Source organism: Coenobita brevimanus, chromosome 83 (assembly GCF_032717465.1).
Source record: "Coenobita brevimanus isolate Jiangsu-jjx chromosome 83, ASM3271746v2, whole genome shotgun sequence".
Classification (NCBI taxonomy): domain Eukaryota; kingdom Metazoa; phylum Arthropoda; class Malacostraca; order Decapoda; family Coenobitidae; genus Coenobita; species Coenobita brevimanus.
In genome coordinates, this window is record NC_137036.1 from 340800 (window position 1) to 356122 (window position 15323).

General features: G+C 45.5%; 2 protein-coding genes across 2 annotated transcripts in view; both read left to right on the top strand.

The window, feature by feature from the left end:
* Window positions 1–5191, top strand: part of LOC145409781 (uncharacterized) — a 32566-nt gene extending 27375 nt beyond the window's left edge. The window contains exons 2-3 of the mRNA XM_080280087.1: window positions 4865–5042; window positions 5173–5191. Coding sequence (XP_080136213.1) covers window positions 4865–5042; window positions 5173–5191 — 197 coding nt within the window. The remainder of the gene's footprint in view (window positions 1–4864; window positions 5043–5172) is intronic.
* Window positions 5192–5278: 87 nt separating this feature from the next.
* LOC145409802 (uncharacterized) lies at window positions 5279–15185 on the top strand. Its single transcript, XM_080280109.1, has 4 exons — window positions 5279–5351; window positions 11951–12201; window positions 13857–13989; window positions 15102–15185. The coding sequence occupies exons 2-4, from the start codon at window positions 11969–11971 to the stop codon at window positions 15183–15185; spliced, it is 450 nt and encodes a 149-aa protein (XP_080136235.1). The 5' UTR covers window positions 5279–5351; window positions 11951–11968.
* Window positions 15186–15323: the final 138 nt, after the last annotated feature.

Consider the following 15323-nt stretch of genomic DNA (forward strand, 5'->3'; position numbering starts at 1 on the left):
GTGTGTTTCTCCTAACGCTTCCTATCACATCCACATCCACACCACAACGCTCCTTCACTTCCTCACTTGTCAGTCTGTCTCTCCACGTAACTCCACACGCTCCTCGCTCACATACACTCTCCTCGTCAGTCTCTCACTCTCCATCCTCTCCACATGGCCAAACCACCTCAGTGTGTTTCTCCTAACGCTTCCTATCACATCCACATCCACACCACAACGCTCCTTCACTTCCTCACTTGTCAGTCTGTCTCTCCACGTAACTCCACACGCTCCTCGCTCACATACACTCTCCTCGTCAGTCTCTCACTCTCCATCCTCTCCACATGGCCAAACCACCTCAGTGTGTTTCTCTCCTAACGCTTCCTATCACATCCACATCCACACCACAACGCTCCTTCACTTCCTCACTTGTCAGTCTGTCTCTCCACGTAACTCCACACGCTCCTCGCTCACATACACTCTCCTCGTCAGTCTCTCACTCTCCATCCTCTCCACATGGCCAAACCACCTCAGTGTGTTTCTCCTAACGCTTCCTATCACATCCACATCCACACCACAACGCTCCTTCACTTCCTCACTTGTCAGTCTGTCTCTCCACGTAACTCCACACGCTCCTCGCTCACATACACTCTCCTCGTCAGTCTCTCACTCTCCATCCTCTCCACATGGCCAAACCACCTCAGTGTGTTTCTCCTAACGCTTCCTATCACATCCACATCCACACCACAACGCTCCTTCACTTCCTCACTTGTCAGTCTGTCTCTCCACGTAACTCCACACGCTCCTCGCTCACATACACTCTCCTCGTCAGTCTCTCACTCTCCATCCTCTCCACATGGCCAAACCACCTCAGTGTGTTTCTCCTAACGCTTCCTATCACATCCACATCCACACCACAACGCTCCTTCACTTCCTCACTTGTCAGTCTGTCTCTCCACGTAACTCCACACGCTCCTCGCTCACATACACTCTCCTCGTCAGTCTCTCACTCTCCATCCTCTCCACATGGCCAAACCACCTCAGTGTGTTTCTCCTAACGCTTCCTATCACATCCACATCCACACCACAACGCTCCTTCACTTCCTCACTTGTCAGTCTGTCTCTCCACGTAACTCCACACGCTCCTCGCTCACATACACTCTCCTCGTCAGTCTCTCACTCTCCATCCTCTCCACATGGCCAAACCACCTCAGTGTGTTTCTCCTAACGCTTCCTATCACATCCACATCCACACCACAACGCTCCTTCACTTCCTCACTTGTCAGTCTGTCTCTCCACGTAACTCCACACGCTCCTCGCTCACATACACTCTCCTCGTCAGTCTCTCACTCTCCATCCTCTCCACATGGCCAAACCACCTCAGTGTGTTTCTCCTAACGCTTCCTATCACATCCACATCCACACCACAACGCTCCTTCACTTCCTCACTTGTCAGTCTGTCTCTCCACGCTACTCCCACCCCTCCTCGCTCACATACACTCTCCTCGTCAGTCTCTCACTCTCCATCCTCTCCACATGGCCAAACCACCTCAGTGTGTTTCTCCTAACGCTTCCTATCACATCCACATCCACACCACAACGCTCCTTCACTTCCTCACTTGTCAGTCTGTCTCTCCACGTAACTCCACACGCTCCTCGCTCACATACACTCTCCTCGTCAGTCTCTCACTCTCCATCCTCTCCACATGGCCAAACCACCTCAGTGTGTTTCTCCTAACGCTTCCTATCACATCCACATCCACACCACAACGCTCCTTCACTTCCTCACTTGTCAGTCTGTCTCTCTACGTAACTCCACACGCTCCTCACTCACATACACTCTCCTCGTCAGTCTCTCACTCTCCATCCTCTCCACATGGCCAAACCACCACAGTGTGTTTCTCCTAACGCTTCCTATCACATCCACATCCACACTACAACGCTCTTTCACTTCCCACTCTCACTTGACTATATTTGACTGTCATGAGCTGGCGTGGTGACAGAAGTATTGGAGACAATATTATATACTACTTTCACTCTTACCTGGTCTAAAATTGCCACTTCTCCATCTTGAACGCTGAGCTGTAAAGATAGATGAACAGAGGGATGTGGTTCTAGTCACGAAGAAGTGCTAGAGAAAGGATGTAGAGCAGTAGCATTGTCTTTTCCTGCCACTGCGCTACGTGAAGTAAGCTGCAAAAGGACGAAAATCTGGCCCAAGTTAAAATGAGGTAATTTTAGTGGCCTCTTCCTACATATATAAGTCTGTTTTATGAAGTTGAATTAGCATAGGAGCCTGAGAGTGTCAATTATGGTACCACTTGCTTCCTTATCGAGCAACAAGTCTAAATTTCACCTTATCCAGACGATGTTGTTTAGATGAGTCATAAGAGCCTGAGTGTTAATATGTTAAAAGGCAAGAAGTGATGCGACCGGGGTAAACCGTAATATGACATGATTAGGTTGTGTGTGATTTATATGTGTTGACCATTACATACACCAGCTGAGAGAGAGAGAGAGAGAGAGAGAGAGAGAGAGAGAGAGAGAGAGGATGCTGGTATGGGTGACAGGTATGTTAAAGAGTGGCATAACAAGAAGTGGAGGTCATTGTGTGCGTGTGTGTGTGTGTGTGTGTGTGTGTGTGTGTGTGTGTGTGTGTGTGTGTGTGTGTGTGTGTGTGTGTGTGTGTGTGATGAGAAAAGATGGTGCTAATGAGAATGATAATGATGGCCATGATGATAATGAAGGGGGTAAAGATGATGATGATTATGATGATGTTGGTAACAGTGATGGTGATGATGATGGTGATGGTGATGGTGACTATGAAGAATAAAGGTGGAGGTACACAAACTCGTATTCACAATGGCAGGCGTTGCTCCCATACAGGGGTTTTGCGTGTGTGTGTGTGGGGGGGGGGGTAAATGGGAAGGTGGGTGTTGTGTGTGTGTGTGTGGTGGGGGTGGATGGGAAGGTGGGTGTTGTGTGTGTGTGTGGGGTGTTGTGTGTGTGTGGTGGGGGTGGATGGGAAGGTGGGTGTTGTGTGTGTGTGTGGGGTGTTGTGTGTGTGGGGTGTTGTGTGTGTGTGGTGGGGGTGGATGGGAAGGTGGGTGTTGTGTGTGTGTGTGGGGTGTTGTGTGTGTGGGGGGGGTGGATGGGAAGGTGGGTGTTGTGTTGTGTGTGTGTGGTGGGGGTGGATGGGAAGGTGGGTGTTGTGTGTGTGTGGGGGGTGTTGTGTGTGTGTGTGTGTGTGTGTGTGTGTGTGTGTGTGTGTGTGTGTGTGTGTGTGTGTGTGTGTGTAAAATTCCATTAAATATATGCAATGCTGAAATTCTGGTTGGGTTGCACATTTCTAAGTGTTAATTTCTTACAGTTATAACTTCATTTACTTACTGTCATTTGTAACTAGTGCTTACATACAAAAATTGCCGGACTAACTAATATTCCTTCCATCACAGAATGTTTACAAATACCATCATCTTTCTATCCACACCGTTATTAAGCCCACAATGGTCAGTTCTGACCAGAAAGTCGAATAAATTATTTTCGTATATTTCGGTGTCACAGTTTCCAATAAAATCGCGCCGTCGCGTCGCGTACGATCGCCAAAATTTTGCTTGTTTTTGACACTCCCTGGACCTACTCCGACCTAATGCAAGAAGAATTATGTGGCTATCTATTACAGTTCTCGTGAAGGAAATGAACAAACGCACAGACAGACACATACATACACAGCTTGACTTTATTATTTAAAATTGGACATCTCTGCCGTCTGATACAATTTCTCTATAATTCTTCCACAGCAACCCATCTCAGCTGCACCGTAACATATAAATACTGAACCTAAACTTAATTATAATGTGTTTGTTCTAACCTTCATGTGGATGTGATAGGAAGCGTTAGGAGAAACACACTGAGGTGATTTGGCCATGTGGACAGGATGGAGGGTGAGAGACTGACGAGGAGAGTGTATGTGAGTGAGGTGGAGGGGGAGAGAGGGTGGGTAGGCCAAGGATGATGGTGGGACGGAGTGGAGAGGTATATGAGAGAGGGGGGTGTGAGTTGGGAGCAGGGCAGTGAAATGGTGAGGGACAAGGCGACATGGAGGCGATTTGTTTGTGGCCACCCCTTACGGGATTAAGGCGTCTGGCAATAGATACAAAGTGTTCTAATCTGACAAACACTCCTCACCCCTCACAGCTCAGGTGATGGCACTGTCAGACTGGAGGGCTGATCTGACTGGTAATCAAGAGAATTCACGGAGCGTATACCTCCACGATGCAGCACCATTCCCTTGTGACCTTGACCCTTGACACTTTTCATCCAAAATTTAGTCAGTTGCTCCTCTGTAGGTCCTCACTCACCAGTCCAAATTTGGTGGAGTTCCATTCAATAGATAGATAGATACATAGATAGATAGATAGATAGATGGATAGATAGGTATATAGATAGATATATAGACATATAGACAGATAGATAGATAGATAAATTGATTGACTGATTGATAAATAGATAGATAGATAGACTGATTGATTGATATAGATAGATAGATAGATAGATATTACCAACAGACAAAGACAGAGCCCAAAACATGTTCATCTTGGCCCAGGTAATAATTAAACTCACTCATACCTCATAACTTAGGGTCACCGAATGTCTATCTATCTATCTATCTATTGCCAGACGCCTTAATCCCGTAAGGGGTGGCCACAGGCAAATCGCCTCCATGTCACCCTGTCCCCTGCCATTTCACTGCCCTACTCCCAGCTCACATCGAATGTCATGTGACCAAATTCCACCAGGTTGAGACGAGCCAGCTGGATTAACCCAATATAACTGATCCCGAGGCTAATTAACCTTCTCTCTCTCTCTCTCTCTCTGTGTCCAGCCATGATGTGCCTGTTCCCGTTCCTCACCCTGCAGGCGAGGTCTCTGGGCATCACCGAGAGGGAGCTGTCTCTACTCTTCGCCCTGAACCCCGTCGTGGCCTTCGTGGGACCTCCTCTCACTGGCATCCTGGCTGATAAGATTGGAAACTTTAAGGTGAGAAGATGGGCTTTGGATCTGTCTATCTGTCCATCCATCTATCAATCTATCTATCTATCTATTTGTCTATCTATCTATGTATTTATCTTTTCGCTTAACCCCATCGTGGACTTTGTGGGACCTCCTCTCACTGGCATCCTGGCTGATAAGATTGGAAACTTTAAAGTGAGAAGATGCGCTTTGGATCTGTCTATCTATCCATCTATCTATCTGTCTATCTATCTATCTATCGATCGATCTGTCTGTCTGTCTTTTCACTTAACCGCATCGTGGACTTTGTGGGACCTCCTCTCACTGGCATCCTGGCTGATAAGATTGGAAACTTTAAGGTGAGATGAGCTTTGGATCTGTCTATCTACCCATCTATCTATCTATCTATCTATCTATCTGTCTATCTGTATGTCAATTTATCTCTTCATTTTACCCCATCATGGCCTTCGTGGGACCATCACTTGCTTACTGGCTGATATGAGCAGGAATTTTAAAGTGAAAAAGGTGCGTCTTGGTTCTATCATGCTTTCTGTTCATTCATCTGTCTGTCTATTTTTTATTTATCTATCTGTCTGGTTAGCAAGCAATCAGTGTATCTACCTATCCATCTGTCTATCTGTTTGTCACTTCTCCTTTCCTTTAATCCCACCGTGTCTTCGTAGGTGCACCCTTCACCGGAATATTGGCAGGTAAGAATGGACATGTTATGGTCAGAAAGTGAGTTTTATTTCTGTCTGTCTGGCTATGCTTCCATGCAGGGTGTCCCGTGAAACTGCCACACTTCAGGAGGTTATTCTTTGGGTTAACTGTAATAACTGTTATATTAATGTGCGTCCAGTTCCCAACCACCACAGAGCCGCAGTTACTGATGACCTTATGAGGGAAATATGAGACAGATCAATTTCACCCATAAGGTATCAGTAACTGTAGCTCTGAAAGCGATGAGAGTTGGGCCCGTGTTGATATAGGACCTTTCATTTAAAATTAGTCAGCATAGCGTCCCTCAGTTTAGCACACGTTTCCTGGGTAACCTATAGATAGATAGATAGACAGACAGATGACATTAGCAACTGAGGACCCATATGGGAACCAAATGGAATACTACATAAAACTGAACACCTCATCTCTTTCTTACGGTCTTCAGTATTATATATCTTGTATTGATTATGTTTTTCTAATATCGATCAGAACGCCACAAATGACGTAGAAGAGATTCAAAACATGCTACTCGTACGATATGCAGAGATAATTGGTATGGAAAAAGTGCTAGGAAGCCTCCATAGCCAACGAGAATATTCTACAAAGAGTAGCAGTAACTGGATAGTAGTCACAAAGCGTCACAAGAGGGATCCTCAGTGTTTAGTGCTGGGCAACAGTACATGTAGGACTGGCGCTGTGTCAGGTGAAATGTGTTTAAGTTTTCTCTTGTTACGTAAACACTTTGGCAACTTCTTGATAATGACAGATCCATGGTATTAACGCCGTTTCATAAGTTATATTTTAGGATGAAGTCGTTCAGGCAGTGTGTTGCAGTGTTTATATAAGCTACAGGCCCTGGGAACAAACGATCACATGACAACAGGTAGAACAAGCCACACCAAACCAGTCATATGGCACGGTGTGACCTTGTCCACTCATTGATATTAATGATGGACCTTCTGCTCCACCCGTCACACCACGACGCACAGAACATGCCATTACTCCACTCTAGTATCTACACTTCCCTTGTTCCAATATGACAAAGACCCCTAACCCCTTTCAACTCAGCTAAACGCCAAGTGAAGTCAAACTGAATGCTTGATTTGCCTAGTAACCAAAGAGACTCAGAGACCCATTCTTACCCTGTGACTATGCTCACCGAATTTCATACAACACAACCCGGTATTTTGAAGTGATGGGAGTGGCCCAGTTCTGTCAAGGGATAAACAAGCCGACTAGTCATATCGGTACTGACGCCATACTTTATATCTTTACTATAATGATGCCACATGTATTTTATTCCTACTTAATCCCTTTATTTCCATGATGTATTTTTTGTATTAATCCTTCAGTCCGATGATGTGTTTCAAATATTATTCTTACTACTGGCAGACGATTTCATTCAGTTTAGGGAAAAGTCATGGGGAAGAAGGGAAAGAATATCTCCTCAATATCCCTGCTTGTCGTAAGAGGCGACTGAAGGGGGCCGATTTGTTTCCAGTCTTTCTTTCCTTACGGTTCTCCTCTTCCGTCCTGCCTCTCTCCTTCATATTTCCGCGTTTCCTCCGGCCTTTACTTTCCCTCTACGCCTATCAGTTTATACATTTTGGTGTCATGGCATGGATCCTCTAAGCACCTCACACTGACGTCCACCATTTCCTCCTGCCTCGGTTAAGCCTTGCAATCCACTGACCAATGAAACCACTTTATCAACAAGCTATTTCTTCCCTAACTCACTTTATCACCAAGCCACTTCAACGCCAAGCCACTTTAATACCAAGACCACTTCAACAAGACCACTTCAATGCCAAGACCACTTCAACGCCAAGACCACTTCAACACCAAGACCACTTCAACGCCAAGACCACTTCAACGCCAAGACCACTTCAACGCCAAGACCACTTCAACGCCAAGACCACTTCAACGCCAAGACCACTTCAACACCAAGACCACTTCAACACCAAGACCACTTCAACGCCAAGACCACTTCAACGCCAAGACCACTTCAACGCCAAGACCACTTCTACATCTCCCCGTTTCTGTTCCATTGCCAGTCATATATTTTTGCCTTGAATTAGTACCATATGGTCTTTGATGCCTCGTTCTTGGAGTCTATTATGCAGTACAGTTCAGCTTAGAGAAGGCCAATCGTCTGTCTATCTATCTATTGCCAGACGCCTTAATCCCGTAAGGGATGGCCACAAACAAATCGCCTCCATGTCGCCCTGTTCCCTGCCATTTCACTGCCCTGCTCCCACCTCACACACCCCTCTCTCATATACCTCTCCACTCTATCCCTCCATCTCATCCTTGGCCTTCCCCTCCCTCTTCCCCCCTCCACCTCACTCACATACACTCTCCTCGTGTTGAAGTTAAGGTTAATTCATCAAAGTCTAAAAAGTGTCTTCTGAGCTGAGCATAATCGTGTCGGTGTAGGAAAGCTAATGTTCTACGCCAACTCAATACGTAATTCTTGCTGACACTTCGTATTCTCATTTGGTTTGGGAGGGACGTTCTGGGCTGGGTAAGGAAGGTGTCATTATTAACCTCTTCATTGCTTGTGTCCTCTCGCAAGCCTACCAAAAATCTCCTTAACAACAACAACATAACTACAATGGTGTCCGGGGGCTGAAGGAGTTAAGGGGTACCTCTTACAGCACTGGGATTAGAGGTACCCATTTCACTACAAAGATGTCTTCCTTTCGTCAATACTCTGGTGCGTGGGTTGACAGGTGGCGCCTTTTTAAACATCAAGTACCTGCCTTCGGGAAGAAAAAGTAGCAACCAAAGTCAATACAAGCCTCAAAGGTGCGGCCAACTTCTATGCTAAACAGACTTTATTTACATTCAGGCCATAGGATCTTTGGTCGACTTTGTGCCTCATGCCTCATAACACTCAGCGTCCACCTACTTAATAAGCCTGACATCCTGCAGTTTGTGGCCCTGTGTCTCTTCCTAAATGTCCCTCTCTTGACTAAACTTTGCAGTCGTCAACAAAGGACCAGCACTGTCACAGATGACTGCTTACACACAGCATCTATGCGAAAACGACCCACCTTCCAAAGTCACTTGTACCTACTAAGAACGTCTTTGATGCACTGAGTTGCCGAGGTGACGTCCTTTATGTGATGTCTTGGATCATCACCGAGGCCATCACCGCCATAGGCATTAAGGATATTGTCGTAAGCAAGGAAGTAGACAATTCCCACCCCAGTTACATTTGTCCCTCACCCTGGGAACCACCACCCATCCCACTCCTTTCATATACTGCATCCTGTCCCGAAGCTTTTACCCTTCCTCGGTTGTCAAGAAGCTCTCTCTCACTCTGACTCCATCACCGTCACTGATTCCCTGGTGTACACTGACGGGTCAGTCAGTACATCCTCTGGTGATGCTGGAGCTTCCTTCGTCTGTAGAGAAACTAAACATGAGTGGTAACTTTCCTGTTAGAGCCTCCATCCTCCAAGCAGAACTCGATATCACTGAAGGAGCCCTCCGATCAGCGCTCGAACAGACAGACACACGTACAGTATCCTCATGCATACTGACTCCAAAACAGCTATACAAGTTATCACACAATGTAACCCAGGAGACAACATTAACCTCTTATAGGCAGTCCTTTTCCTTGCCCAAGACCTGCAGAGGCAGGGTAGACGTGTCCCTCAACTGGGTACCCAGCCACGTCGGGATACAAGGAAATTAATGCTCTAATATGGCAGCAAACAATGCCATCTACTGACATCATCATGCCACCCAGCTTAGCACAAATTAATCAAATCATCAAAGGTGCCTCACATATCCTACTAGCGCGAAATCATACGAATTATGTAAATCAGTCTTCAGATTCAGCAACGTGGTGTGCAGCAGCCACTGACTCAGTTACTCCAGTTGGACTCAGCACATGCACTCCATCATTCGCAGCCATCTTCATCGCCTCCGTCTTAGGTAGAAGTGTTTTAGTTCCTAATCTCCTAAAAAAGCAAAGAGGAGAGCAGGTATTGTGAAACACTCACCTGCCATTGCCTCAGCACCTATTAGAATGCCCTGACACCTTCAGCACCAGGCGTGGCCTCTCACCAGTGCCCACAACCTCCGAACACGAGGCACCAGCATCGGCAGCCCTACTGGGGACACACACACCTCCCACGCTGCACTGATCAGAACTGCCACAGACGAAGCAGTGCCGACCTAAATAATCAGTAAGATTTTCCACATACTTACTCATTTATGACAAAATTCGCCATGGAAACAAAAAACACACTTGTTTTCTTAGCCAGCAATGTTCTGATAACCACAAGAGTCCACACCAACTCTTATATTGCTGCTATCCAACACCAACATTCCTGCTGCCGCCAAAGCGCCACAACTGTTAACCATTATCTTGTGCTGCCCTTTTTTGTCAGTAAATTACAAACCAAGACAACTGCATTAGCCAATCATCTAATTTAACCAAATCTATTCAGTAATAACCTTGAGCTTTCCCATGATCATTGTAGCATTGAGCTGCATTACACTGTGTTGTAATCCAGTGCTGCTGTTACATTGTCATGCTGGTATTGGAGGGCGATGCCTTCATGTGGCGGCACTGATGTAGCTGGTGGCTCCACTGCCCGGTTATACAAGCGTCCCACAGCTCTCTCCTTATCTCCTGGAAACTGGATAGTGAACCGCAAGAGGAGGGTAACTTTAGCCTGATATTAACCGGGCTCACAGTCACATGAGTTTAGGGTGGCGACTAGGCTACTGATGTTAATACTAGAGTATAATGTTACTGCAACTTCACTGAGTCATAGTAGTAGTGTGGCATTATAGTGAGGGAGAATAGTATAGTGAACTGCAGTGTGGTGTGGCGAGATTACAGTGTTGTGATATTTAAATAGGTTATTCCAGTGTTTTGTGGCTTTCTCACAATGTAGTGTGTTTACCGTTATTACCAAAACCCTTATTCCTGATATCTCAGGAGTCATACTACACTTTGTTCACCCTGGCCCAGATTTTCGTCTTTTTGCAGCTTGCTTCACGTGCCTCAGTGTCAGAAAGAGATATTGCTAAAGCTCCACATTCTTTCCATTGCACTCCTTCATTACTAACATCATATTCTAGTGTTAATATATTGCTACAACTCAGCGTCCAAGAGGGAGAGACAACAATTCTAGGCCAGTTTAGGGTAAAAGGAGTGTAGCATCTCTTCCTTGCCAATTGATTCTCACATCCCGCACGTTGACTCAGAATTCTAGAGTTGTCCCGATCATGAATGCTTCATTGTTAGCTATGTTATTTTGCAAACTTTTTCGGTATCTAAAAATCATAAATTACTGACAGGAGACCATCAGGGTTTCATGTTCGAAGAAGTGCTTGGATTGCTTAGAAGGTGACGAGGATAAGAGCCTTTGTGTATTGGTGTGGTGTGGTGTGGTGTGGTGTGGTGTGGTGTGGTGTGGTGTGGTGGGGCGTGGTGTGGTGTGGTGTGGTGTGGTGTGGTGTGGTGGGGCGTGGTGTACCGTGGCCTGGTGTGCTGTGTTACGGCGTTTGAGTAAGGTGTGGTGTGGCGTAGTCCAGTACTGTGGAAGCGATGAAGTCTGGAGTAGTGCTGATGTGTCAGTATATTTATAGGTGAGTGTAATGTACTGCAATATATAATGCAGAACAGTGTAAAATAAAGTGCTATAATCATGTGCAGTGTAGTGATATATCAGCCATATATTACCACACAGTACCACAGTGTTCTATCCTTATCATATTCTTCCAACTCTCATTACGTTTTCCATGGTGCTGTGACGTAGTACTGTGACTGCTAGAGTGTACAGATCTTTCCTTGCAATGATGTGATGTTGTAATGCAGTGTTGTGCAGCGTAACGTAGCACCGCATAGCCACGTGTACAGTAGTATTGCGTAGTGTGGTGATTTTTTCAGTGTTGTGTTATTCCAAGGTATTGTCATTTTTTGTTTTTATCGTCATGCAGTATGTTCTTAATGCTGTTACTCTCTCTCTCTCTCTCTCTCTCTCTCTCTCTCACACACACACACACACACACACACACACACACACACACACACACACACACACACACACACACACACACACACACACACACACATAAACACACACAATCTCTCGATAGATAGATACATAGATAGATAGACAGATAGATTGATAGATAGATAGATAGATGGATAGATAGATAGATAAAGTCCAGTATTTACTCTTCCCTCTCTAACCTGGTGCTATTACTGCAGCTGCTACTAAGCGTGCTAATGGCTACCAGTGGCGCAGTGGGGTTAGGCTACTTGGTGGTTCCCGAGGCTAGGCGATTGGTGCCCCTACCCTCACAGCTGCCCTACACCCTCAACACCACCAGCCCAGCCCAGCCCGACCACTCCACTGCACCCACCCTCACCCTGGCATCACCGCATGTCTGCCAGTATCAACCCACCCTGACAAACTTTACTGTCGTCATCGCCAACTGTACCTTATGTAACAGTGACGGGTAAGTGTGTGTGTGTGTGTGTGTGTGTGTGTGTGTGTGTGTGTGTGTGTGTGTGTGTGTGTGTGTGAGAGAGAGAGAGAGAGAGAGAGAGAGAGAGAGAGGAGGGGTAGGTAATGGTGAAGATGATGAAGATCATTAACATCATCATTATCATCATTATGAAGAGGAGGAAGAGAATAATCAGTGGTACTGTAAAAGCTTTTCCCCCCCTTTCTCTCTCTCTCTCTCTCTCTCTCTCTCTCTCTCTCTGTCTATCTATCTATCTATCTATCTATCTATCTATCTATCTCTCTCTCTCTCTCAGGGGGAGAAATCACAGAGTCATCCAGCTGCCACTGAGGAACACTGTTGGAGTGGTGGGTGGGTGGGGGTAATATAGGTTCAGTAGGGTCCCATGAGGTAAACAGATCCATGGCGGAAACATGCAAGTTCTGCCATATTAAACAGGGAATGCACCGGTAGTTCCACGTGGACGAGGTGAAGCCACAGTGAGCAGGAGATTGGTCCCTGGGGCAAGAGGTAAGCCCTGTTGCAAAGGAAAAAACGTTCAGTGGGTGAAAGTACGTTCATGGTGAAAACAAGTTGATTTTGAGAATAGGTGCCTCACATATATATCCATGGGGGAAACAGGTCCACGGTCTGTGTGGGGAATAAGTGTGTCCATGGGGAGAAAATAAGTAAATAAGGGAAACGTATGGTTTTGAAAATAGGTCAGTGGACGGCATAGGTCCATGTGGGAATACAGTACGGGTGCAGGAGGGGAAGGGTGGTAACTGCAGAGACAGATCCACGGGAAAAATTTAGCTGGACGGGGTTGACCCATGATGTGTTGTCAGAGGTAGGCATATGTGGCATAATTATAGTAATAATAATAATAATAATAATAATAATAATAATAATAATAAATATAATAATAATTACAGCACCGTATAATTGTCCAGGGACAATTTTGTTAAAGAAAAACTTGCCACAGTCATTGCGTACTAGAAACCAAGCTATAAAGGGACCTTGAGGTCAAGGTCACTGATCTTGTGCATGTCACCTTAGGTCATCACAGTCTATAAGTCCACAAAGTTTGGTGGCTTTGGCTTTAATCCTTCGTGGAAAATTAGGTGACATCCAGAATATCTGGAAAAGGCCCAGTTTTTCATCCCGGGCTGTCTCAGAGAATAATCAGCCGATTGCAACCCTACTCCTCTCCTTATTGCATCCGCATTAAGCTATAATGTAGTAAAGTTTCAGCTTCCTGGCTTAAGCAGTTCTTGTGACAGGGTGGCGGAATCATTTTTCTGCTGTATGGATAATACCGGAGATCCGTCTGACGTATTGCCAACATATCTGGCCAAAAGAAGCAGACAACTGCCCGGCTAAGCTGGCCAAGTTTGACGGCTGTCAAACAACCTTTGAAATATTGCAAATTTAGGAGAAGTAATGATAATGATAATAATAATAATAATAATAATAATAATAATAATAATAATAACAACAGTACTACTACTGCTACTACTACTACTACTACTAATGATAACAATAATGACAAAACAAGAAAGCTTCCCACAGGCATGTGGGAAATTTTAATGATAAGAATAAGAATATAACAACAACAACAGCAACAAGACTGGCCTACTCCCTTCCACCCTTTTACTCTCCTACAGACCAGAGAGTGTGGTGGATGTTGGTGATGATGGCGCGGTGGAGGTAAAGGTGCTGAGGGAAGGAGAAGAACACAACATCACCACGACACTCCTCGTCACAGCCTGGCCACGCACTTTAACAACGCTTTCTAAGGTAGGGAAAAAAAAGGGGGTTCAGATCCAAGGATTGGCTGGGGATGAGTGAATTAAGATAGGAGTCTCGTAACAAAAGTACAGCACTCCATGAGACAGCCTGGCCACGCACTCTAAGGTAATGAAAAATGATAGTGGTTAAGTTATTGTCTGCGGGTGTTGTTAAAGCCGGGGCAGAGCACAGTATTCCTCGTTATAGCATGACCACTAACCCCAAGGGACGAAACATATGATGAAATATTTGAGGGTTCAGTTCAAGTATGGTTGGGTGCTAGGTTCGAGGGATAGTTGAAGCATATTGTTCACCTAATGCCACTCAGGGAAGACCGACTGGCTACCCTCGCTATAAACGTCTGAATTGAATAGTCTTGAGAACTTAAGGTCCTGAAGGAAAAAATAAATGACTGAGTGGATGAATCGTTTAACGCCAGCTAAAAGAGAATAGCTAATTATCTCGATACTGAGAGGATTAATGGTGAAAGTATTAACACTCTCTTACTCTTATGGGTCACTCCCAGCCCAATAAATTCGTCTCGCGTTAGGTGGAATATAATATACTTTATAATCCTGTGGCACCAACAAAGCCTACAGCATCCTTAATTACTGGCGTTCGTCGTTTTTTGTGTTGATCTATCCGTCGATAAGATATGCACACACACACACACACACACACACACACACACACACACACACACACACACACACACACACACACACACACACACAATAACTTACTTAAAGCTGTGCTTCTGCTACAGAAGACGACACAGTAACCACAACTGGTGTGTTTTTCATTGTGTATGATGTCAATGTGTGAGAATGTACAAACCATCCTGGATCAACAAAGTCTGCCACACAGCTGGCATGCCAAGTCCAAGTTTGCGGGGAGATCTCTGTTTTGGTTGTGCCTCCATTGTCTGTGCTCTCCTCTGGCCAGGTTCCGAGCTTCTTTGAAATGAATGGTTCCTTTGCCGCAGAGGGATTGCCATTGTTGTCTGTCTGGTGCATTGGTTTCAAGATCTCTTGGTATGATGCTGCACTTCATCAGAGCTGTCCTTATAATATGATTTTTCTATCTCTTTTTCTGTCCCCCTGGGTTGCGGTGTGCTGCAGGGAGTTGGTCAACGGAACCTGGCGGGGAAGGCAGTGCTCAGGCATGCTGAACACATGTCCACCTCATCTCAGCTGCTTTTTTAGCGAGCATGGTTTCTGTGCTGGTTGACCTCCTCTCTATAGGATTTGTGAAAGAGTGACTTTATCCTCCCATGTGAGTCCTAGGATGCTCTGTAAGCATCGGATGTGAAACAACTCAAGCTGTTTGATGTGACGCTGGCA

What these genes read in the sequence shown, in the direction of transcription:
- LOC145409802 (XM_080280109.1), top strand. Translation starts at nt 11,969, where the DNA reads ATGGCTACCAGTGGCGCAGTGGGGTTAGGCTACTTGGTGGTTCCCGAG. An exon ending in ACCTTATGTAACAGTGACGG is followed by an intron (nt 12,202 to 13,856) that starts GTAAGTGTGTGT and finishes ACTCTCCTACAG; the next exon opens with ACCAGAGAGTGTGGTGGATG. An exon ending in CTTTAACAACGCTTTCTAAG is followed by an intron (nt 13,990 to 15,101) that starts GTAGGGAAAAAA and finishes GGTGTGCTGCAG; the next exon opens with GGAGTTGGTCAACGGAACCT.